General features: G+C 47.2%; 1 protein-coding gene across 5 annotated transcripts; it reads left to right on the top strand.

The window, feature by feature from the left end:
* Positions 1-343: 343 nt before the first annotated feature.
* pfkpa (phosphofructokinase, platelet a) lies at positions 344-25,833 on the top strand. 5 transcript variants are annotated; one of them, XM_056583941.1, is made up of 23 exons: positions 344-611; positions 2,926-2,999; positions 4,149-4,229; positions 4,543-4,732; positions 5,885-6,050; positions 6,688-6,732; positions 7,419-7,527; positions 8,368-8,463; positions 9,723-9,815; positions 10,772-10,897; positions 11,774-11,838; positions 11,997-12,066; positions 14,443-14,589; positions 16,719-16,789; positions 16,984-17,071; positions 18,075-18,227; positions 19,805-19,957; positions 20,633-20,797; positions 20,975-21,036; positions 21,806-21,917; positions 22,430-22,529; positions 24,291-24,396; positions 24,676-25,826. In XM_056583941.1, the coding sequence occupies exons 1-23, from the start codon at positions 518-520 to the stop codon at positions 24,830-24,832; spliced, it is 2,523 nt and encodes an 840-aa protein (XP_056439916.1). In that variant the 5' UTR covers positions 344-517; the 3' UTR covers positions 24,833-25,826. The 5 variants fall into 5 exon arrangements, with proteins under 5 accessions (XP_056439916.1, XP_056439914.1, XP_056439915.1 ...); XM_056583939.1 differs by lacking the exons at positions 8,368-8,463; positions 18,075-18,227 and adding an exon at positions 7,822-7,917 and having other exon boundaries at positions 24,676-25,833; XM_056583940.1 differs by lacking the exons at positions 8,368-8,463; positions 19,805-19,957 and adding an exon at positions 7,822-7,917 and having other exon boundaries at positions 24,676-25,825.
* Positions 25,834-26,082: the final 249 nt, after the last annotated feature.

A 26,082-nucleotide genomic window follows, 5' to 3' on the forward strand; every position in this document is an offset into this window, starting at 1 on the left:
AAGAAAGCACATAGCATTATACCCTACCAAAGGTCGTTTACAATTTCATATTTCCGCTATAAAAGAAATACTCCAATCAACTGCTAAACATCTCTAACAGTTTCTAAACATCTAAAATATATCCCTCAATAACTAAAAAGACTTGCCAAAGGTATAATGACAAAAACATTAAGGATCTTGATGAAGGCTTCAAGCGACTGTACATTTTGCTGTACCTGCCTGCCTACATGTGGAAATACGGCGCTACGATTGGCTTAAGTGAAGTGACGTCGACGTAGAGAAAGAGCCGGTTGGCCAACGCCGACGTCAATAACTCCAGCCATCGTCACCCAATGCAAATCGCAGAAGATGCGGAACCGATAGAAGGACGACAGCGGGCACACAAGCAGGCGGTCGGTTAAAGGGGCAGGACCAGACATTGTCGTAGCCCTGCATTCTCTTCACAATTCCATCAATCCCTGGTTCCACACTCAATTCATCACCTGGGCGAGAGCAAAGACAGTGAAAGGCTGTAAACATGGCGCAGCCAGACAGCAAGAAGGTCTTCTTTGAGAACCTGACGGGCGCGGGGAAAGCCATCGCGGTGCTGACGAGTGGCGGGGATGCTCAAGGTACCGTGACCGGTCATAACAAGACCATGTACTGTGGGTGACATTGCCTTGGTCTCCAATGGCCCCACAGAGGGCAAAGCGACGCGTCTTAACAGCGTGAGACAACAGTTCGAGTGATGCCGGTCATGTGTCATTTAGGGTCAGTGGCTGGTGGATGTGACAGTGTATGTGATCAAGAAAAGGACACCGATAACTCCTCATTCATGGGGTTTCTTGGTTAGCATGCTACCGGGCTAACTAGCTCCCCGCCTCATCCACACAGTGAAGGGAAGCCTTGAGTCTGTTTACATGGCAGGGATTACACAAATACCGCAAAGGTGAAGTGTTGAGGACCGTCCTGAACTGGGCTGAGCTATTATTTCTGGGATGTATGCAGGACATTGACCTATACTTATAACATTTAAGCAGAGTACCTATTCAACGTTTTTATAAGCACAACATTTTATACTTTAGGTTCGCAGTGTGAGTGTCCAGGCGCCTATACTGCAATGCAGGTGGTTCTCGACCCATGCGGTTCATAGGTACACATCTTTCGAATAGATAACATTGTGCTTCAAGCAGTGCTTCAACTAGGAAAGCCGGTATCTATACTGTCACGCTATGGCGGGACATGTGGCAAATGTATTTGTTATATAAGCACAGATTCGAAACTTTTTAGTGTACGCAATATTTAAAACAGTAAGCATGACAAGACACATTGCGTAACAGGGCTACGAGTTGAAAGTGGATGCTGTGCTGCCTACGTGATGCGCTGCATTCATCTGCATACAGCCATCACCGCAAGCCCCTGCCTGCGTCATACCGAAAGCCCCGATCATGTGCAGCCCGACACTTCCTATATACAGATTGACAGCTACTAAAATATAAGCAGTATTAATGTGTCCCCATCTGATGTCCCCAAAATGCTAGTTCAAACCTGTACATCAATACTGTGTTATGTTATAAACATATCTGTTAATCTTATAAAGTGCTTGGAACATGGGCAGTCAGTGATGTTGTTCTCATGCATGCTTTCAACCCAGAGATAGTTATATTGTTTTGTCTATTGCATCTTGGCTCTCAATGTCATTTGACACACACACACACACACACACACACACACACACACACACACACACACACACAGAGAGCATTCAGTCCGTTCCCAAAAAAAACTATCTATGAGGCCTGCAGGGCAAGAATGGAATGTCCGAGAGGGACAGCATTCGTACCCTTGACTGAACCCTTTCAGGGCATTCGCGCGTGGTGCTTGGAATGGAACTGCCAACCTTGCCTGACGGGAATCCCAAACCCGTTGGTCACTCTCAACACTCTCCCATTTATCCAGCTCTACTTTTTCTTTCCTCCTCTTTGTCTTTTCCTAATCTCCCGGCGTGCGGTGCTTTGAATGTCAATGAGAGCAGCAGGCCGTTCATTTGAACATGGTTATGTAACCAAGATAATGGCTTAATGGGATGTCAGCGGCTGCTGAGCACCGTGCTGATGAATGCTGGCCGTCCAGTGAAGTGGTCATGGGGTCAACATTTAGCTTTCTATTTGCCCTGCGGTACCTTCCCAAGTGCTATTCTGTTAAATATATAGACCCTTTACCTAATTAATTGTAAGTGTAGCGTGTGTGTGTTTTATTTCACTCCTGTGCCCCTGCTAGACGCTAACTAGCTAAGCGTTGCCTAGTGACAGCAGTGCCGTTATGCTCAGACCACTTGTATTTCGCTGCCCATTTAGTTTTCCCAAGGAGGAAATCCGATCCTGTCCCATTGTTCAGTAGTGCTTTGTGTGGCCAAATTCTTGCTTGTCCTATCTAGGGTAGTACATCAACATTAGCTGTTATTACACACTGATCTTGTTAGCACACTTGGCTAACATTGACATTCAAGGCACTTAAACAGTGCTACCGGGTTGCAAGTTAACTTGGGAAGCGACTGAGTCATTGGCTGGCGTGGCCAGGAGGTTGTTTTGACCATACATGGCAGCACAGTTGTGAAAGAGATAAAAGTTGGCCAAACCCCAAAGAATACTAAACAGAGACAGGCTCTATATGCACACACACAATAAGTGACATTACATTAAAGCCGGTCCATTATTTTGAACAGCTTTACAAATAATCATTGAGCGATCCAGTTATATATCGCTCAATGATATATATATATAATATAATCCAGTTCCTATTCTTAACAACTTTTTCAAACCATTGTCATTCCTATGCAGGAATATAAACACCTGATTTATTCTAGCAGTCTATTAAGGTCAAGTAGAATACTATAGTCTATTGATGTTGGGTCCTAACTTCTCTTCCTCGTGTTCCTCTGACTAGGGATGAATGCTGCGGTGCGTGCAGTCGTCCGAATGGGAATATACGTCGGGGCAAAGGTCTACTTCATCCGTGAGGTGAGTCCAACAAGTCTCCTCTAAAGGATAAGCACTTTCTGTGCTTTACTTATCCACACACCAGGTCGAAAACTCAGGTCCTAAAGTAAGAGTAATCAATTATCAAGACTCTTTGAACCACTGCGAAGGAACCGCTTACTCAGAGCAGTATTTGCCCATGGTGACGCTGTTATATATATATTGCACAGTACACAAAATGGGAATTTACCGTAGGCCCACTTGGGTTTTTCTCAAAATACTGCCTTCAGAGAGAGCACATATCTTCTCTAATTGGAGCTGCCAGGATAGCTTTTAGGCAGCAGTCCCATCAACAGTTCGACCATCGGCAATGATGAGTATGCACTGGTTGAGCTTCAAGCTGCACTTCATTTATACGGTGTGTGTGTGTGTGTGTGTGTGTGTGTGTGTGTGTGTGTGTGTGTGTGTGTGTGTGTGTGTGTGTGTGTGTGTGTGTGTGTGTGTGTGTGTGTGTGTGTGTGTGTGTGTGTGTGTGAGTTGTTCCTCGGCTGGGTTACATAACTGACTTTAAAGGCGGTGGGCAGATGTCTTGAGTGCAACCTCCCTCCCACGTACAAGCCACAGTATTCGCGCGCGCGTGTGTGTGCGCGCGTGTGTGTGTAGTACATGATAAAATCCAACCATATAATTTAACAACCTTGCTCAATGAATGACAACTTAATATTAAAGCATCTCTTCTTCAATCTATTGTCTTTCCAACGGCAATGGAAAATGTTGTAGCTGTTGCTTTAGTCACTTAGTCATTAATGAACAGAACATTGACTCATTTTGAAGATTGATTGATTGATTGATTGTTTTTTATAATAATGCCCTGTGAATGAACTATATTATTATATGACTTTAATGTGGTGATTATATTAATCCAAACAATATCTTACAGCTCAGTAAACTGTGTAACTGAACATTACATAATATAAAGCCTAGCTCTTGGTGAACTAAATTCACAATCTTTAAAGCGTCTTATCAAACACAGACACAGTATTTCATACGTTATTGTATCCTCCTCATTTCAGTATTCTACCTACAATGTTATAAACTCCACGAAAAATACTGTGTTCCCCTTTGATGTGGAGCTTGTGGAGGCACCTTTGGCGAGATGTTCACCGTGTTCTCCATCTCGCTCCTCTGCAGGGCTATCAGGGGATGGTGGATGGAGGAGAAGACAACATTAAGGAGGCCACATGGGAGAGCGTCTCCAGCATGCTACAAGTGGTGAGTGAGGATCGTAGGAAGCACACCGCACACAGCCTCTGACCATCACCAGAAAGAAGAACTAGAGAAGGAGGCGGAGGAGGAAGCCTTTCGATGACTAACGCCACATGATTTACATCATTGTGCTTAAAAAATGCATGCGATTAGTGAATGGGCCCAGAATCAATTACGATATCCTATAAGACCGCCTGAAAATTGGGTCTGAGAAGCCACATAGGATTTGTATACTGTTTGAGTTGAATATTCTTATGTAATGTTCACGATAGCGCCCGTATCTACATAACTGGACATGTAACACCCTGGTCCACCACAGGGGGGCACTGTCATCGGCAGCGCCCGCTGCAAGGAGTTCCGCTCGCACGAGGGCCGCCTGAGGGCCGCGCACCACCTGGTGGAGAAGGGCATCACCAACCTGTGTGTGATCGGGGGAGACGGCAGTCTCACGGGGGCCAACCTGTTCAGGGAGGAGTGGAGCGGGCTGCTGGCCGAGCTGGTGGAGCAAGGTAGATGGAGGTGTCTGTCTGAAGGGCGAAGGAACTGTATGGGATTCGGTTATGTTGGAATTTAATTGTGTTGGTGGTTTGGAGCCAGAATGCAAGGGGATAGATGGAAAGAGGATGAGCTCGCAGGAAGTGATGTGAGCTCATTTGAAGGGAAGAGAAAGTGTAATTCACCAGATTCAATTGAAAACTGTCAAACCGAAATAGGCATGCATTTCAGGGAACAGTCCTTCCTCACAGTAGTGAGTATTTCTGCCATGCAGAGCTAATAATGGATGAAATGTAACAGTGACTCTGCCACCTGGAGAGGATCCTCTAAAGGACGCTATAGGAAAAACACTAGCTAAAAAGATCCAGAGTTCCTTAAAAAGATAAAACTTGTAATCTGGTCAGCTTTTTCTTGCAGAATTTACAGTAAATCAAAGCCTCCGCACCCTGTTTGGTATTTCTGACAGAAGAGACAAAAGTGTTTTCCTCATCACATTTTTCCCCTTTCCTCAGCAGTTGTCATTGCCTGAAGCCAAGCTGCTCCAACGTTGAGCAGAATGACTGACGCTGTTGGTTTTATGGATGAATATTATGATTAGCAAAGAAATGATTTATGGCATATAAAATACGCCATATAGGAATTCTGCCACTACAAGTCAGCACAGTAGAAAGGGTCTTCGGTGATTATAGGCTGACCAGATGGCATGCTTGAAATGGCTGCTCTTGATGAGCACCTGTTTTGGCTACAGGGGGGAAGCTTGTGGCTCCCATGGAGAGTAAACAAAGGCATTTGCAGCTGTCACAACTAACAACTTTGATTAGTAGCTTGTCGACCAACATTTAATGCATGCTCTGTATGACGCAAGGAAGGTACATAATATCTGTAGGAAGCGATTGCCTTTCTCTGGGAGGATATTTATTCAGGTTAATTTGAGGACGAAACTGCTAGATTGCATTAACACTCACTGAAAAGCTAATATGTTCATCTAAATATCAGAAAAAAGGAATGGATTAACCAAATCGCCACATCCCCCAAAATCCCATTCCCAATAATCGAATGGGAATGGGGCTGTCATCTCCTGAAAGCAGCAACTCCCTTTTAGAGGGTCAAATTTGAAAATACTCTGGAAGGTGTCTGATGCTCCCCAAACTGAACCCTGCCTGCAGGCCTGATCAGCCAGGACTCGTCCCAGAAGCACTCGGCCCTTCACATCGTGGGCATGGTGGGCTCCATCGACAACGACTTCTGCGGCACGGACATGACCATCGGCACAGACTCGGCCCTGCACCGCATCATCGAGGTGGTGGACGCCATCATGACCACTGCCCAGAGGTGAGGAGGTGGGGGGGGGGGGGGGGGGGGGGGGGGGGGGGGGGGGGTGGGGGGGGGGGGGGGGGTAGGCATGGGACAATGTGAAAATGTCACTTCACGATTATCTTGGCCAAAGTACCATCACCATAATCCTCTAAATATACGTAAAACTCTTAAAACAAATTGGAATCACTTTACCTTACATTTGTTAATTCTAATTAAATCAGGAAATCAATATAGTAGAAGCTAGACAGCTTTTTAAAGTCACTCGTAAGGATTTAATTGTGACAATTCTCCTGATTCACGATAATGACGACAATGGAAATTAACCAAAATCAAGTTTTCATCTGCAATTGGCAATTTATCAAAAGATATCTTAATCATTGCATGAATGTTCACATCTAGCCAGAACATTTCTTAAGAAATAACGTATGGATAGTCGGGACCTGTGAAAAGTTAGATCCAAGATGTATATTTTGTTTTATGTTCATCATCATCATGTTAACTGAAAGATAAGTTTGCTTGTCTTAAGTTCTCACTTTGAGAAGGTGCTATTTAGTAATTCAGGGAAGAAAAGGCCATTTGATTTGCGTTCCCTTGATGAACATTATTCTCTGTATACAATCTGTAATGCTTTGTGTTTTCCGGTCCTCTTCAGTCACCAGAGGACGTTTGTGTTGGAGGTCATGGGACGGCACTGTGGGTAAGAGTGACCCTCATAAGCTGGATGTCTCAAACGCCCTCTCACTATCGTAGGCAGATACCAGCATGGCCTGGCTGGTACCAGCATGTTTATGGACATTGTGTTCTCAGGCCATCTCCGTGTGTATCTGCTCTGTTTAGAAACACAGATCTGTTGGGGTTTTGGTATTTGTAGGTGTGTGTGTGTGTGTGTGTGTGTGTGTGTGTGTGTGTGTGTGTGTGTGTGTGTGTGTGTGTGTGTGTGTGTGTGTGTGTGTGTGTGTGTGTGTGTGTGTGTGTGTGTGTGTGTGTGTGTGTGTGTGTGTGTTATTACCTAATCTATCTATGAATTCATGTATGAGCATGTACTTCAACTTGTATTTTTGTGTACTTGTGTGTGTATCTGTTTTTGTAAATGTTTGTGCCTGTATCTATGAGTTTTATGTGTGAGTATGTACAACATCATACATACTGTGAATCAACTTTTGTGTGTATGCTTCTAGGTTGACTTTTTTGCCAACTGTTATTAACAAACTATAATAATTAAAAAAAATGTACCTCACGTGTGTGTGTGTGTGTGTGTGTGTGTGTGTGTGTGTGTGTGTGTGTGTGTGTGTGTGTGTGTGTGTGTGTGTGTGTGTGTGTGTGTGTGTGTGTGTGTGTGTGTGTGTGTGTGTGTGTGTGTCGGGGGGGTCTCTCTGCGTCCAGGTACCTGGCCCTGGTGAGCGCGCTGGCCTGCGGAGCGGACTGGGTGCTGATCCCTGAGATGCCCCCTGAGGACGGCTGGGAGGACAAGATGTGTCAGAAGCTGTCTGCGGTAACACAATCGCCCCTTCCCAGCCCCCCTCCGAACCCACGGAGCCCTGTTTACCGCCTCCCACTCAAAACGTTCAGTATGCTCCACAAACACTCCCCAACCTCCTTAGTGTTGATTTAATTCTAAACATGTTGGCGTTAAAGAGATTTAAAAAAAAAAAACGCTGGTTAATGTCTGAGCTGTCGCATAGGCTCTGTTCTCACTGTGCTACGTTCTGCCCACGGAGACCTGCTGCTGCCGTGCCATTGGTGCAGACAGGCATCAGTCAAACATGCTGTCGTTCTATTGGTCCAGACCCGTTCCAGGGGCACAAGGCTGAACATTATCATAGTGGCTGAGGGAGCCATTGACAGGCACGGGAAGCCCATTACCTCTAGCATTGTGAAGGACGTGAGTACCTGAGCACCCAGGAAGGGGGAGGCCAGAAGCACGGAGGCCTGCCTGCCGCTGTCTGAGGTCAGCCTGGGTGAGCCGCAGGGGCCAGCTCCCCTTATCGGCCCTGCTATTAATATGAGGGGGGCCACGCCCTATGTTGCTCTTAGATAAGAATGCCATCTGAGCTTAGTCATCACTGCCTTTACTGGCTTCCTGTAAGCCCGCACCTTGATAGGGCGGCGAGGATATCGCTGATGACGATGGGCCAATGCCAGCCCAACAAGGCATCTCATTGGCTCCCCTCAGGCTCTTCTCACATGCTGGCGCCGCCCACTGTGCTTCTGACCTCAGCCCGTGTCAAAGCGATCGTCTGAATTTTTCTGTCATGTTCTTTCTCCCCCCCCCCCTCCCTCCCCGTCCTCCTCCCAACCCCCCCCCCCCCCCCCCCCCCCGCCCCCCCTATAGAATCGAGCAGGCATGAAAAGGCTGAATATCATAATTGTAGCCGAGGGAGCGATCGGTCGAAACAACAAGCCCATAACCACTGACTATGTAAAGGATGTAAGTACGGTGTATTTGAAATAAACAAATCCCAACCCTGCGTGGTGAAAACAAACACCTTCCAGAGAGCAGTCAACATCCCTGAATGCGTCCCGTATGCCCCTCTACTGCCTACCTGTTCCGCTACCCTGGTGTGGCTTGACTCTTGTCTCTGTGCCTTCTGGAATGCTCACACTTTCTAGTTCGGTAAGACAGCCTTCACCCACGCTATTGTAGCTGACTGAGAGTTGCATTTCCTTTCTCGATTGGATGTCGGTTCCTTGTCCCGACGCCCTGACTTTCCCTTTACATGTCAGATGTTTGTACGTTTATTTGGGTAACTTGGCATGAGTTTTTAGCACTACCTAACTCATAACCCATATAACTCATATTGCATTGGAACTATCTCTATTTATGAAAATTTAAATGTTAACTTCAGGTAATGTTTATCTTTTCTTTGGAGTTATATTTGACCTTTCTCACAGTGTTGAAGTCTATCAGGACTGCACTTCTCTAATGTCTTTGCTCTGATATCTTTGATATCTTTGTTTTATTCTAGCACGTTTCCTACCTGCTTTTGGTTCTATTGTGTCGTCGTTGTGCTTCCACTAACATGACTGAAAACACGAATGGACTGCTTGCACCGTCCAGTTTCCCCCTCTCTCCTCCAGTCTCCCCTCTGTGTCTCTGTGTCTGCTCTCTGTGGTTGTGACTCGTAAGTCTGTGTGTGTGTGTGTGTGTGTGTGTGTGTGTGTGTGTGTGTGTGTGTGTGTGTGTGTGTGTGTGTGTGTGTGTGTGTGTGTGTGTGTGTGTGTGTGTGTGTGTGTGTGTGTGTGTGTGTGTGTGTGTCTGTCTACATATTGGTACGTATGGCTTGTGTTTTGCTTTCATTGTTATTTGTTCATATTGCATTCCAATTTCCCACTGGAAGAGAATCACATTTAATATTTCTAGACATTTAAAGGGGTACTGTTTAAGGATATATAAATAGCAAGATTATGAGAGTAGAGATTGTAGAAATTATAGTATTTGTGTAATATTGCAGGACACAAATACGACACGTTTAACTCTTTTTGGGATTCCATTGTCCACAAGGGAAGGTTAATAAACGTATTGCAATTTAAACAGCTAGCAGCCACACAATATAAAATAATCACAGTGCCCCTTTCATACATAGAAATTCTTCCATCTTGTATTTTGAGTACATATGGCTGACAGCCAACAATCATCAAACATTCGCTAAGTCTCTTATTATTATGTCTCAACTCCCTGACGACCAGCTTGTTGTCAAATGCTTGGGCTTCGACACTCGCGTGACCATCCTCGGTCATGTCCAGAGGGGAGGCACGCCGTCCGCCTTCGACCGCATCCTGGTGAGTATAAGTACCAACTGTAAACGCTGACCATAATAGCCACGTTTTCTGTGTGTAAAATCCTCTATCTGACGTATGTTTTCACACTCGACAAGCCTTAGGCTCTCTGAGCGTGGTCGTCACGCAGACCGCCGGTTAGTTTGAACGTAAAGTACATGATCAGAATCATACCGCGGCGCCGCCTGCTGTGTCGCCAAGGCCTTCCAGCGCAGACATGGCGAGAGTAATCCTTTTATAAATAGGATTAATATAAACCCCCCCCAGACTCTATGGCGCGCCAAGTGAGTTGAACACAAACGCAGATGCTCCAAGGTAGAATTGAAGTTTCTAAGCAAAGATGATTAAGGCTGCACTAATAGAAATTGTTCACTTTTTCTAATCCTCTTATAAAACCGTCAGTATCCAAAGGTCAACTCCACATTGATGTCCTACTTCAACAACCTGGAACCACCAGCGACCAATCCTGGGTTATTTCAGCTTTCATTCATTTCCTTTTCCTTTATGGAGGAAAGAATGGCTCAGTTGCTTAGCAGATTATTTAGATGAGTTTGCCCTTGAGTGCCAACAAGGCTGCTCTAGTTGGTGCTTGTTTTGTTCAGGGAAAGACGGGTCAGAACTTCGTGTACCCAAACTATTCATAGCCTGTTCCCAGTACTGTTTAACCATTCAGGCATTTAGCAAAGATAAAAAATATGTTTTGTAGATACATGTCATTAATCAGCAAGTAGGGATTTGGCAGCTTGCCTACAGTTAGACCACAATCATTGGGATTCGAACGCATAACCTACACATATTCATATCTATGAGAAAAAGGAGGGCTCGTTTGACCGTGTTTGTCTTTTTATGTTGTGTGTATGGGTGTGGGTCTGTTTGAGTGTGTCTGTTTATGTTTTGTGTGTGTTTGTGTGTGTGTCTGTGTGTATGTCCTGTGTGTTTGTATGTGTGCGTGCTCTCAGGCCAGTCGTATGGGTGTGGAGGCAGTGATGGCGCTGCTGGAGACGACCGCCAACACCCCAGCCTGCGTGGTCTCCCTCTGTGGAAACCAGTCGGTGCGTCTGCCTCTGATGGAGTGTGTGCAGATGGTAGGTACCAGACGTTGTCTACACGCACGCACACACACACAGATGCACACTCAGACATCACACAGATGCAAACTCAGACACAGACATCCCACAGATGCATGCAGGCATCACCCACACACACAGATAGACAGAAGGACACGCACAAATATGTTTTGACAGACACACAAAGACAGAACTTCAGACAGCCACACACCTCTTAATATCCACAAACACATGCACGCACGCACACACGTGGAAGGTCAAGCAGTGGAGAACGGGACTATGGACCGAGGGAATGCAAATGAAACAACTGGCAAGTGGTTCCACAAGTGCAGCCGCAGCTTAAGTATGGAGCTGGCGAACCAGCCGGCGCCCCCAGCCACTTTACCAGGTCCTCATGGTGGGGGGTGAGCAGAGAGAGAGAAGGGGAGAGGGAGAGAGGGAGAGGGAGAGGGAGAGGGGGGGAGGGAGAGAAGGACTATTCCGCTCCCGGATAAATAATTGTGGAAAAACACTTTGCTCTGTCGATGAGTAATCAGCTGAGGGGTGATGATGATGATGATGAGGATGATGTCATGCGACTCTGGCTCTTGGAACACAGCCACACACACGATTTGTCGGGTTGCTACCCTGTTAGGGATCTGCCTCACAAGCAATAACAATGCAAATGTATTTTCTCTTCTTGGCGTTTAACACATTCCAACACTAGATGTATCACCTGATGCATGTCTGGATGTACTATATGTTAGATACTTGACATAGGTGGGTTCACAGGCCTCTCAAAAGGCCAACATACTGGAACGGTGGGTCCTCTACCTGGTGTTCTCGTGTCCAGTGTGTGACATGGAGGTTCCCCTGAGACTGAGGTGTGTGCTCTCTGCCCTCTCTGTGCCCTAGACTCAGGAAGTACAGAAGGCCATGGACGAGAAGAAGTTTGAGGAGGCAGTGAAGCTTCGCGGCAGGTACGATCGGGACTTTAGGGTGGTCAGGTTTTTCCCAAGGAAAATACCCTCCATAGTTAATTCCCACACTCCATTTGTTATGTTGCCCTGAAGTGTTGACATGATGACGCCGCTTTTCCGATGTGTTTCTGTAATGATTTATGCTTGTGTTATTTTAGGAGTTTTGAAAACAACCTGCGGACCTACAAGCTACTGGCCCATCGTAAACCAGAGTCTGAGCTGCCCGTTGTAAGTCCTTCACAGATTCTCATTGAAGTTCATTTCTCCACTCTTATATATATATTTGTTACAGTCTATTTCTATCATCAACCTAGAAGTATAGGCAATGCACATGTAATGACTTCCAACTAGGGATGGAAAGGTTCAAGTAAAAAGGCTGAACCGTGCGCTTCGCTAGTCACAGTTCAGTGCATTAATATCGTTCAGTTCATTCGGTTCAGAAAGAGTTTGGCGCCATAATTACCGTACCCAGTGAATCTCCCCCGCCTCGGATTATGTGTAGTCGCTATCACGGCAGGGCTCAGAAATAACATTTTCTACAGACTTTTTCATTTGTTGGCGCCGTGTGACACGTACCATCCATCTGTGTGCGTTCATTTTAAAAGATTGACTCACTTTAAATAAATTGTCGCTTTTGTCACTTTAAATAAAAGCCCTGCGACATCTCTTTGCTCACGAACCAGCTGTTCACACTCACCCTATATAAAAAAGCTCTCCCTACTTATTATAACAGGCTGCTTAGTTAATATACTCCTCATAAAAAAATCTCTCTCTACTTATTATATCAGGCTGCTTAGTTAATACACTCCAATTGCGATTTTATTTTCTTCTCCAATAGTGCATTTCTTCCCATGCTCTTAAAGAGTGCGAGTGCTGTGATGCATTTTAATTGAAACTCTGCACAATGTTCAAACCACCAACGCCATCAACACTCATTACATCAAACACAGAAGAAGACCTAAAATGGACGCGGCCTCACGTGGCGCTCCGGGGCTCGTCTAGTGACTCGTCTGCGACCCGCTTGACTTTGAAGCTCCGCTGTAACCGAGTCAGACTCGGACCAAGAGTGCATCCGAAGGCCACTGACTTCCTTCACACAGCACTTGTCGTGTTATTGCATTTAGGTTTTCTGTCGCATTATTCCAATAAACCATAAAGGGTTTTAAACCCATTCGACGGTTTCAGAAATGAAACGTCTTCATGGTGGCATAGCGCGACTGTCGCATTGTTTTGGGAGTACCCTATAATACATATAGATATATCTATATACATATAAAAACACATTTATAGGCACTTGTTATCCCCTGCTTTACTTTACTACACGGTTCCACCCCTACTGCCAACCATGTGAACAACAGCTTGAGCCACTAGTTTTATGAAACCAGAAGGACATTTAAACATCGACTTTCTGCTCTCTGAGTCAGATGTGGCAGCAGATAATTATAGTGCGCTTTGAGTCACTGTTTGGGGTTTTAATTTAAGCCCCAGCCTTTAAAACACAAGATGATTTAAATTAAAACGTGTTAATGGGCCCCGGTCCCCCGGAGGGATGTTATGTAAATGACTTTCTCTTTCTCCACTGGCCTCGCTTGTTTTAAAACGGCAAACGCGCTGTAGAAACGCCGCCGTCAATCATTCCCTGCTGCTGTAGCAATTACACACGGCGAGGTTGTAATGAAAGCCAAATTGACCCACCCCTGCGGAGCTTACCTGTGATCCCGCTCCCGCCCTGCTCGTTCAGCTGCTGTCCAACAGTCCCCGGCGCTATGTCGCCCGGTCACGTGTCTCAATGTAAACACTGGATCCAAGGGAGGGAGCTGGCCGTCAGGGCTGGTTCCCTGCTGTGTTACCAGAGAGGCACCACCTGCTCCCCCACGGCGTGCTGACCACTCCCCCCCCCCCCCCCACGGCCACAAGCTGTTCCCAGCCTGTTGGATACTGAAGCCGCGGGACCTGGGGGCGGAGCCTGAGGGTTTGAACTCGGGAGCGCTGCTGGAGGCCGTGGTGGAAACCCTCTATTGATCATGTCTCGGCGGGGCTCGTGCGTCGACCGCAGCCACGGATAGATCTCCTCTCTCTCTCTCTCATTCGATATACTGCTTTAACACACACATCCCTCTAATCAAAGAGACGGAGTGAGTCAGACCGAAAGGAAGGCGCCATCGCGGGCACAGAACACAGATGGTGGGAACTCGGTTGGTAATTGGCTGGAGTGTGTGGCGAGCGATGCCCTTTGCTGCGCAGCAGGTGGCGTCCTCCTGCCGCCGAACGAGTCAGTCAGACACAGCCAAGGCTCTGGGGCTGGTTTCTCAGCTTGTTTGGTCATGTCCAAACCGGGCCCCATTACTATTAAATAACCACCGGCTATTTTGGCACGTACAGATGCTGTTTGTCAAACTTTAAAAGCGTGCCTGTGTTTGTGTGTGTCTGTCTCTGCGTCTGTACGTCTGTATGTCTGATTGTCTGCGTGTGTGTGTCCGTCTGTGCCTCTGTCTGTGTGTGTGTCTGTCTGTGTGCGCGCGTGCGTTTTGTGTGTGTGTGTGTGTGTGTGTGTGTGTGTGTGTGTGTGTGTGTGTGTGTGTGTGTGTGTGTTCCTCTCCTCAGAGCAACTTCAACGTGGCCATCCTGAACGTGGGGGCACCGGCGGCCGGGATGAACGCGGCCGTGCGCTCCGCCGTCAGGGTGGGCATCTCCGAGGGACACAAGATGTTCGCCGTCAGCGACGGCTTCGAGGGGCTCTACAAGGGACAGGTGGGGGTCTCTTCACTACGTTTACGACGCGAGACAACGTACATAATATGAGCTTAGGTTGCATTTATTCAGCTTACGCTTTTACGCTTCTGTCCTAAGCGCTTTACGCTAAGTGCAGTTCACAAAAATCACAAAACATGCAAGCAACTGCTTTAAAGTGCTGCGATATAGAAACAAGAGATAGAGGCAGATAGCTAGATATTTACACTTTACACAGAAAGCTAGAGCCGAAGCGCTGGCAGGCGATGAAGGATTAAAGCCACAGCGGTCAGCGGTGAGCTCCTGTTGCTGGGAGAGGCCGGTCTTTAAGATCTTTATTGTTGCACCAACATGACATTCTGGCAGGGGGACAGCTTCAGAGCCAGGTTTTAACCGCTGTCAGGAGGTCCTAATCCTTAACCATCTATTTTATATTTTATTAGCTTTAAGAACAGAGATTTGCATTATTATTGCTCCATTGAATATACTAGTATCTATCATCTAATAATATGAATGATAAAAGGGAAGATATCATTTTTTTATACTAAATCAGTTAGCATGCAGTCGCTTTACACTGGACGGAAATTAGCTTGCTTGAGCGACAGAGTCTGACAGCGTTTAGCCACTCTTATCTGAGACTAAGGAGGAGTCTGAAAGGCCAAAGGGATAATCTGCCCAGATTAGTGTCAACCAACTAATGTCTTCCTCTGACCCCTTCCTCCTCCAACCCACACGGCCACTGTGGGAGAAGTGCCTGTGAATCCCAGCAGGGGGCACTGTTGCTCGCAAAATGAATCCGGTGAACAACGGAACAGAATAAGTGTGATTATTTTTTGGAGGCAGGCAAGAATAATATATTTCTGTCCTCCTACACTGTTTGAGGCTGTGGGAATTCAAATACAGGCAAAGGCAGGAAACCTTTTGAACCCGTCCTGTGTCTATATTTATATTTATCTGGACTCTTTCCAAATGCTCGCCTCTGAAAACTGGTTTTACCAGCCATCTCCTTTTGGTCTTCAACGGTTTTCCCTAAGAATCTGTAAGCACTAGAATGGGGCATCTTCAAATGTTACCACGAGTATTGTAGGAGGGTTATATTTGCATTATGCAAAACGATGCTGTTGGCCTAAAATAACTATTATTCACAAATAATTGTTATCCTAAACTAAACGTTAGTTTAGCTTAGCATGTTAGCTACCAGGCTATAGCCAACCAGCTCCTATCAGGCCACAGCCGACTGACCCTAAGAAGATAAAGCCGGTGGAAGTAATGGATTTTCCTGCACCTCGCTGCCCTTGGCCTTTTAACACCCCGCTCACGCTCCCACACTCAGCCTCCCTCCTGTCCCCGGGCCGTGCTGTCTGGCAGAGTCCCACCCCGGTGTAGGAACGTACCCATAGCCTCTGGCCACGATCCCCCTGAACCACCACGGACCACGCAGACGCTTTAAGTAGGCTCACACCCAGACGCGGCTGTATTATGGAACGTCTCCACCACCAGCCTTGAGTTCTTTCGGTCCCCACCCAGACGCGGCTGTAATATGGAACGTCTCCACCACCAGCCTCGAGTTCTTTAGGTCCCCACCCAGACGCGGCTGTAATATGGAACGTCTCCACCACCAGCCTCGAGTTCTTTAGGTCCCCACCCAGACACGGCTGTAATATGGACTGTCTCCAAAGCCAGCGTTGGGTCCTGGATGTGATCCACATAATCACGTCCGCAGTCATAAATTAGCAGTCGGGGTGAAAGCGTGGGTTTCCTCCAGGTACTCAGGCTGGCTCCTCCACCCCCGCCTCTGAAGGCTTGTAGGTTAATGAGCCTCATTGGAGATAAATCACGCGGCGGTGTAAACGGTATCAGCGCCCTCCTTACGTCCCCCCCTAATGTCCTTACATTAACGCCGTGGGTGGACTCCAGCTCTGCCAGCGGATGGATGGATGGAGGGGACGGACGGTTTGCTTCTGTTGCTAATTATTCATCCCCGCCGCGTGTCCGTGTGAGGAGCGAAGGGGAGTCGCAGCGTCTTGTGCGGAGGATGAGTGATGAGGTCGTTGCCAAGGGGGGGTTGATGATTTGCGTTCTTCATCGTTCGTGTGTGTGTGTGTGTGTGTGTGTGTGTGTGTGCTGCTCTTCCTCACCACCCCTCACAGATCAAGGAGATCAAGTGGGCCGACGTAGGTGGATGGACCGGTCAAGGTGGATCTTTGCTGGGTACCAAGCGGTAGGCCTCGGCTTTACTTTACTGTGGTCAGACGGCACAGAACACCCAGAATACACACACCCATTCGTTATTTAGGTCAACATTTTACTTTTGCATTCAATCTCCGAGTAACGATTTATTAATTGAATCTTCATTCATTAGCATTATAAATGTTGACTTTTTCCTCATTCTGTTTTTTATTTTATTAACTCTAGCACGCTCCCAGCGAAACACGTTGACAAAATTGCCGAGCAGATGCGACTGCATAACATAAACGCGCTGCTTGTTATCGGGGGATTTGAGGTATGTTAACGACTATCCTTCTTCCTGCTAATAAGGCGAGTTGTGCTAATGAGGCTACAGTTATAATTATCTCCATATGTTTGGCAGCTCTCAGCGAAAAATAAATGCATTGCCACGCAGCCGACGCTATACTATGAAGCAGCAGAGTGTATAGAATAAGTGCATAATGACGGTTGAATGGCTACATATCATTATACCAAGTAGCTTTGATTTGGCTAGATATTGCTACTTATCATTGCAGATGATGTTGATTTAGGAGAACATTGATTATGCTAATTGTATTCCATTCCATGTTACGTTGCATTCATTTACATGCTTTCATGTGTAGTCTTGTACACATAATTATGCTTTTAAGTCTTTTTCCCGGGCAAAAAAATAAATGGAAACAAACACCTCAATTAGTTGCTGGCGATTACCCCTAGTGCTTTCCTTTTGAATTCCAGCGCTTTAAATGCCTGCTTAGCAGGGTTTTACATCCACTCTGTCTTTGGGTTCAGGCAATTAAAGCATTGGGATGACAAATAAGACTAAACACAAAGCTGTTAATACTGGGTGTGATTCGGCTTTAATGGGAGTGAACCTGCTGCTTTGTGTACTGTAGTTCTCCCATTTCACGCACCCCTACGTATAGACGCTCACCAGCTTCAACTGCCTGGTATTACATCTGAGTCCGGACTGCAGGACTCTGCAGGTCCCTGTGTTTGTTCATGTCTAGCGTACACTAGGAGTGTTGTTTATTGTGTAGAGTGGTACCTGGTCTGTTTCACGCTTCTGTCCGTTGTGATAGAGCCGGCTCTCCCCTTGGCGACACTCACTCTCTGTTTCCCCCCGCTAACCCCCACCTCCCACCACCTGCATCCCATTGGCTGTTAGAGCCGCTCCACCCACCCACCAACCAACTAACCAATCACCGCCACCCAGCGCAAATGACAACAACAAACCCACCCACCCAACCGACCATGCGACCCGTGGGGTTAATAACGTGATGATAACGCACCCCCAGGCCTACCTGTCGCTGCTGGAGTTGCAAGAGGCGCGCGGGACTCACGAGGAGTTCTGTGTGCCCATGATCATGGTGCCGGCCACCGTCTCCAACAATGTGCCGGGCTCTGACCTCAGTGTGGGCGCCGACACCGCCCTGAACGCCATCACTTCAGTAAGGATAGCAGCCGGGATGAGGGAAACCAATGACGTGAGAGAGAAACATATACACGTATCCTGCCAAACACACACATAGGAACAGAGCGAGGCACCGGGCCGGTCCTTGGAGTTGTGGCCTGTTGCTTACTGGGCTGAGCGATGACTCCTCAAGGTGTTTATCGGATTTGGTCAGGAGTGGTTGGTTCGGACATTGACCTGTTTGTTCGTCCCTGTAGGTCAAGACATGCTCGTACAGTAGCTTGTCGGCCATACTTACTATAAAGTTGTTTTTTCTGCATGCAGTTGCAACACGAATACACACACACACACACAGGCCAGGCAGTGTTAGTCAGACAGTGAGTTGGAGGTGCGTGGTAAGGTTCTCCCCAGCCAGGTAAGTGACCCAACCTGGAGGCATGCTGTGACATGACTTGTCCCCGCCATGTTCTCAGAGGATCTGTAAGTGTGTGTTTCTGTGTGTGTAGGTGTGTGTGCGTATGAGTTTCCACCCCCACATTGTCTAGATGAGTGGTCCAACCCTGTGATGGTGTTCAGTGGGATATAGATGTTTGTGTCCCAACAGTTCCCACGTTGGTGAAGATACAGTCACCAGTGGTCGCTTGACCCACAACACAAAACAAAGCATATCCCTTTAAGGGATATATGCGTTACTCTCAGCCTTTAGAACAAACGGGTCCAAAATGCTAAACGAATAAACGTAAAGAAGTTTACACCATCCCACTAACAATATATCCTACTTCAACTATACATACAAGTGTTCAAAGCACAACAAACAAGCCTCTATGGAACATATTTGCAAAAGCCCAAAGAAAGAATAATACAAATCTATTGGGTGATATTCCTGCGTTGGCCGCCGTCTTGACTTGATCCCTGCTGGAATGCCCCTCATCCCGGAATGCCCCGGCCCCCTTCCACCCCCTCGCCTGTGCGTGTTCAGCGTCCTTCCCTGCGCCCTGCCTGTTGACCTGTCCCCGATGGAGGATCTGGCCCTTGCATGGTTCAACGGACAGTTTTCCTTCCCTGTGTCTCTTGCCCTATAAGGTGGCGCCACCGCATCGACCTCTACAAGCGGACACGAACACACATGAGCAAACACACACTCACACACACACACGAGCGCGTAGCCCCTGGCCTAAACAGCTGTCACCCATCTCTTCTCTTCCTCTCTACGTTCATTCCTTTCCCATGGCCTTCCTTCCTTTTCCAATTACGTCTTTATCTCCTGCCTCGTCAGACTTCCTCTCCTTTCTCTCCGCTGAGCTCTCTCCGCTTCCTTCCTCTGAAGCTTCACTCGCATCACCCCTTGCTCTCTCTCACACTCTTTTTTTTAATCTCTCTCTCTCTCTGAGGGTCCGTCTCCCCCTCTCTCTCTCTCTGAGGGTCATTCTCCCCCTCTCTCTTCTTACTCACCCTTGTCGTCTTGCCAAAGGGAAGCCACTGTCCCTATCACACGGAAAGAGCCGGAATGGCAGGTTTGGCTCTGTGTGTGAGGTGTGTGGGCGGTCACGCCGGTGTGTGTGTGTGTGTGTGTGTGTCCCTCTAACGTGCGGTGTTGCTCTGCTGCCGCCTCAGGCCTTTGAGTGTCTGCTGCAGCTGTACGACGCTCGGGCCACGCATGAGGACTTTTGCATCCCCATGTGTATGCTGCCCGCCACCATTAGTAACAACGTGCCCGGCACTGATCTGAGTATCGGGGCCGACACGGCCCTCAATGCCATCGTGGAGGTAAGGCCTACCCCCCCCCGTCCACCACCGTCGTCTTACCCTCCTCCCCCCGACCCCCCCTCCCCCCCCCCATCTCGTCGTTGTCGTCATCCAACCGAGTGTTAAAGTGCAGAGGAACAGCGCACCATCCCTTGTGTAAAGCACATGCTGTTGCAATGGATGTGTCTGCTTGGCTCAGACATTGTGATTGTGTAGCATGTGTTTGTCCTGTCCCTGTAGATATTGTTTATAAATTGTATTCTGCTAAAGCTGTGTCTGCAGTAGCTATATTTTATATATATATATATATATATATATATATATATATATTTCAACCAGATTTTTTTTGATTTCTTTTTTAATTAACTATGTGCTGTCTTTAAACAGAAGTCCAGTCCAGTCTGGATAAAAGGTTATCACATTCACCAGACTATGCTCATATAACATGCGGTTTCTTATGAACAGTGTCTGAAATGAGCACGCTGACCTCATTTCAGTTGTATTTTGTCCGTTCCGACTGTAAATCTCAAACAATGCATGACCTAATCTACATTCATACCACAGTACAGGTCTTTCTACGATAATTACTGACATAGAATATACATCCAAAAAACAAAGAAGAGATTGTCATGACACACATTGGCTGCTATTGATGGCGTGTCAGATTGTGAACAGTGTGTGTGGTGTGTGTGTCAGACTTGTGACCGCATCAAGCAGTCTGCCAGCGGAACCAAGAGGCGCGTGTTTATCATTGAGACCATGGGGGGTTACTGCGGCTATCTGGCCAGCGTGGGCGGGCTGGCCGCAGGCGCCGACGCCGCCTACATCTACGAAGAACCCTTCGACATCAGAGACCTGCAGGTGACTTGATTCTCTTTTTATAACAGTGCTGAAGCTCACATTTTGGGAGTTTTTTTGCCTCTCATGTCTAGCTTTCTCCACTAGAGGGCGCTTTGTCTTGCGCTAGAGAAAGGCCAGCACAGCGCCATCTGCAGATTAACATTGTACTGTTCTTTTTTTTTGTTTTCTTCCCCCTAGTCCAACGTGGAACATTTAACAGAGAAGATGAAGACCAGTATCCAGAGAGGCCTAGTCCTCAGGTAATCAGAACACGTCCCCGCATGTACCCCCGCTACCCACTTTATTGGAGAGGAACCTCCGCTACACGCTCCATTAGGTATATTTAAAACCGATCCAGGCGGAACTTAATTGAGTCATCCCTGAATTTAATTAACGGTTCTTTTTGGCAAATAACTAACAAGATGTCAATTTAAAGTACAGCTCTACCATCTTGTTTGGAAAGACTGAGAGGAAGAAAGAGGTTTATGGTCTTCTGCGAAACATCTGCCCAAAACATATGGCGCATTCAGGAAATACATAAAATACAAATTAATTTGTGAAAAAAAAAGGGAATTATAATCTCATTGGAATCCACCTGTCTTTGTTCGACCGTTTTCCATGTAAAGCATATCACATTTACATTTAATATTGTGTATTTTATAAAAAATTGCAAAGAGCCTCAATAAAACGAGGATAATTTGTGTTATAGTGCACAGTTATAGTGGCAATAAAGAGTAATTTTACAGCAAACACAATCTAGTTTATGGCCCAATTTTAAATTGTGTTTTTCTTGTCAGACTTTAGGAATTCACTTTGATCTTCTTCATTTTCAATTTAGTTTTCACCTCGAAACATTGAATATTATGAAAATGTGATCCATTTGGGGCTATTAAAAACAACTGTCTTGGCAGCGTGCATCCGTATTGCAAACCCTTTCATCCCCCAAAAACCCTGATGCAGTCTGAATGAAATTAATGAAATTGCTGTTTCTGGTGACTAATGATCCTGTCTGATGCTGTGCCTGTTTAGAAACGAGAACAGTAATGAAAACTACACAACAGACTTCATCTACCAGCTGTACTCTGAAGAAGGCAGGGGGGTGTTTGACTGCAGGAAGAACGTACTGGGACACATGCAGCAGGTAGGCCAATCCACAGCGGTACCGTTTCAATAACCCACCCAGGACGTTTATGTCACCCCGCCTCATTCATCAATTTGAGAACGTTTACCGACCGTGCAAAGCAGTTTCATTTATGTACTCTGTATTTAACATCACCGATATACTACAGCAGTCGACATAATTTAGTGCCCGACTGCAGGTTGGGCCCGAATGCTGGCCAGGCAAGACTAACAGGGTTAGAGCTTCAAGCATGCATGAGAGAAGGCATATTTTAAAAGATCCATCTCGGGATTTTATGAATCGATGTTGGACCTTCATCTGAATGATCCAACATCGATTCATAAAGTCCCGAGATGGATAGAGCTTCAAGCGTGCACGGGAAAAGACACCCATTAAAACATATATCCCTGGATTTTATCAATCGATGTTGGATCATTCAGATGACGATCGATTTTAATCGGAAAATCTATATTTCTAAACCCCTCCCTGTGTGACACTAAACGGTCGTGTAAACCCTTCCTTTGCTTCGGCAGGGAGGGGCACCGTCTCCGTTCGACCGCAACTTTGGGACCAAGATCTCGGCCAAGGCCATGCAGTGGATCACCAAGAAGCTGACGGAGACGTTCAGACAAGGTAGGGTGCGACACCCCTCCCTCCACAGACCCCCTCCCCCCTAGCCCCCGGACCCCCAAAGCTCTGGCGAGATGTAGATTCCCCTTCCCGACCCCCCAAACACCTCCCTGCTACCCCCAGAGACGTGGTGGTGGTGGTGGTGGTGTTGTTGAAGAAGAGCTCCACCCAGATCTGTCATGGAGCCACGATGTCAGACAGGGCATATTTCATCCACTGTTCCCTTTTATCTCTTTATCTTTCAAATGTAAATATGTCCTCCGACGCAGAGTGTACATTGTGCTGTCAAACGGCGCTCAATGGCAAAAGCGCCGTGCCCTGAATTTTAATGAACATACCTTCAGACGGATCAAACGCGGTGAAAAGACACGTTTGATCACGATCTGACGCTGTGGCAGGCCGCCCGCTAAAACAACAACAACAACAACAACAACAAACAGCAATACAGTTGAATCTATTGTGAATGCCGTGGCGTTGAATGAGGGTTCAAGCTGAAACACCTTGTCTTTTGTTTGATCGCATGTCCTTGCGCATGGACGTCATAAGACGAAGGTAAACCTCTTTCTTATTACAATGTCATTTTCCCCAACCACGCGGGCTCCATGACCATCTTAACTGCCTGATAGATGCAGTCGCTCCCATCCTTATTCCCTTATACCATTGTGTTTTGCTTGCTGGCTGTTACTCCTCCATCGACACACACTGGGGTCTCGCTACTCAGGCTATCTGGCTAGCGATCGCTACCGGTCCACTCTCATGCTTGTCGCTTTCGGTTAGCATTTTCACCTTTTAGCGTCTTAAACCATTTGGGTTTTCGCCGCTCAAGGGACGTTTGTTTGGATAAGAATCTCAGAGTGTAGTCGCAGGCAGTGGTTCATAGGTACGTTCTGCCTGATATGTTCTGTATGCTTTATATGCTCCTTCCTTCCACGTGTATAATACATAATAATACATAATAATAACAATAATCTACACGAATGTACTACAATACAAGCGTCTTTGGTTCAGCTGGATCACTTGAATGTGAAATATCTTTTGTTAATCCATTACCACATGACAAAAGACCACACAAAGAAACAGTACTAACTCAACGGGGGATATCCGTATTTGTAATAAAAAGAGACCTGATAATGAGATAAGCAGATCAAAACGACCTTGCCGCTTCAGAGCAAAAAATAAAAGGGGTTCATCGGCCATAATATTTGCTCATACCCCATAACCCTAAGCCCACATACGGGCACGGAAAGGCTCCCGAAGGCCCCGTGAAAGGAGGAAGTCATAATAACATTAGATACATAAGGATGGCTACAAGCGCAATTGGTGCCAGACGGGCAGACATAATGGGGCAGGAGAAGACATTTCCCTTCTGAAAAATACGGTTCTGAAAGGCGTCATCACCCTAAAGCGCCATTACTCTGAGATACTGCGGAATGGCGTTTCGCAGAGTTTCCCCGGGATTTCGTACCACGCTGCTACATCCCGGTATAGGCTGACATGCCCACCTCACACACACATCCCCCTCCCCCACCGCCACCAACATGCTGCGTGTTTAGGCCGCTGTCATGCATGCTCCATACACAGAGAGAGAGAGAGAGAGAGAGAGGCTCTCACTTTAGTATCTGCCTTTGCTCCATATGTGACGGCTGTGATATCGCCCCCCCATCCAACCCCAAAACCCCACCCTTCCCTCCACATCCCCCCTCCGACCCCACCACCACCACCACCACCACCACCCCCGCCTGACCCCTGGATGGGCGGCTGCAGGCCGGGTGTTTGCCAACACGGAGGACTCGTGCTGCCTGCTGGGGATGCGCCGCAGGAACCTGGTCTTCCAGCCCGTGGTGCAGCTCAAAGACGACACAGACTTTGTGTACGTATTCTCCCGCTCATGCGTGTCTTCCGCTCTTTTTGAATTTAGTGAATGTGTCGGGACGTATTAGAACAGTTGTGCGATACGGATAAAGTGTGTGCGTAAAGATTTTCCCTTTACAAAATCGGCAAAATTGTGTGTTTGGACCAAAGAAGCGGAGCGTATCATGTGACGATAATCCCGCCATGTCGACCGTTAAGTCCCCGGGCTCCCCTGTTGGGTCCTGCGGCGGTGTGTCACTCACCCCCTCCCCTCTGGCCCGCCCCCCCCCCCCTGCAGCCACAGGATCCCCAAGGAGCAGTGGTGGCTGAAGCTCCGCCCCCTCATGAAGATCCTGGCCAAGTACCGGACCAGCTACGACGTGTCCGACTCGGGCCAGCTGGAGCACGTGGTGCGCAACCGGCCCAAGGAGTCGGACGCCTCCGTGGCCATGTGAACCCAGAACCAACCAGCACCACCAACCGGAACCACCTCCACCCCCCCCACCCCCCTCGAGAGTGATCGAGACCGGTCCAGTATAAAAGAGAACCTGTATCCGCTTGGTGGGGGAAGCCCCTCCCCCCATCTGGTCTGTCTGTCTGTGTACCGTAGTGGCAGGAGAACGGCAGTCATAATCGGTCTCTGTTGCATCGCCGATGCACACACACACACACACACACACACACACACACACACACACACACACACACACACGCACACAGGCACACAGACACACAAACCCATGCACTCTATATTTACTGGAGACTGTAATCTAGCCTCCGCTGTGTTCCTCCTTTGCAGAAAAACCAAGGCACGTACACACGCAAACATAGTGTGACACACACACACATACACACATGAAAACACACACACGAAAACACACACACGAACACACACACACACACTGATGACAGGCCCTCATCCGCGTCTCCATTGCCCTTGATGTTTGTTGTCATCGTTGTTAAATTTGCACTTTTCTCCGTCTGGAAGCCCGGATGGTGGCTCTGTTCCAGGAACCACTTGAAGCCAGTGTAGACTCTGTATCTGCTGTAAACCCAGAGAAGCGCATCCGCCTAGTGAAACGGAGAAACCCAGGGAGTAAAGTAAAGCCTATTTATGTGAGACTGATGCAATACATTTCTACTGCTGCAAGCGGCATGGCAATGTTTGCTCTACCCCGGCGTTTTAAACGATTTCCCTTTCTGGTTAGCAGCATTGCTAATTGTGTTTCGCCTGCAAAAAAAAAGAAACCTGGATGTGAGATAATATGATTTTATGCACTGCCGTACCGAGAGTAGGTGTCTCCTGTATTGCACCATTCATTTTAAATGTGTGAGAAAACTAATGTTTGCCACGAAATAAAAACCCTACACAAGCAAAATACCCTAATGGTTCTGTCCCTGGATGTCTTTTCATGCGCCAATCAGAGTGAATTGCTAACATTCAGGGGAATTTGAGGCCAGATAATCCAAGTATTTGGAGGAATATATATTGTGTAGTGTGAACGCCTCTGTCTCTGGAGTCTGGACTAATACTGGACCCCTGTTGGTTGCTATGACCAAAGCAGCCTGCAGATGGCAGCAGAGCGCTGCTCTGTCTCCATGGTGATTCGGGTTCACCAGGTCCATTCCACCACCATTACCTCTATTGGTTGCAGAGGTATTCTGCTCATGAGTCTGTATGTGTGTGTGTGTGTGTCTGTAAGCA

Source organism: Gadus chalcogrammus, chromosome 23 (genome assembly GCF_026213295.1).
Source record: "Gadus chalcogrammus isolate NIFS_2021 chromosome 23, NIFS_Gcha_1.0, whole genome shotgun sequence".
Lineage (NCBI taxonomy): Eukaryota > Metazoa > Chordata > Actinopteri > Gadiformes > Gadidae > Gadus > Gadus chalcogrammus.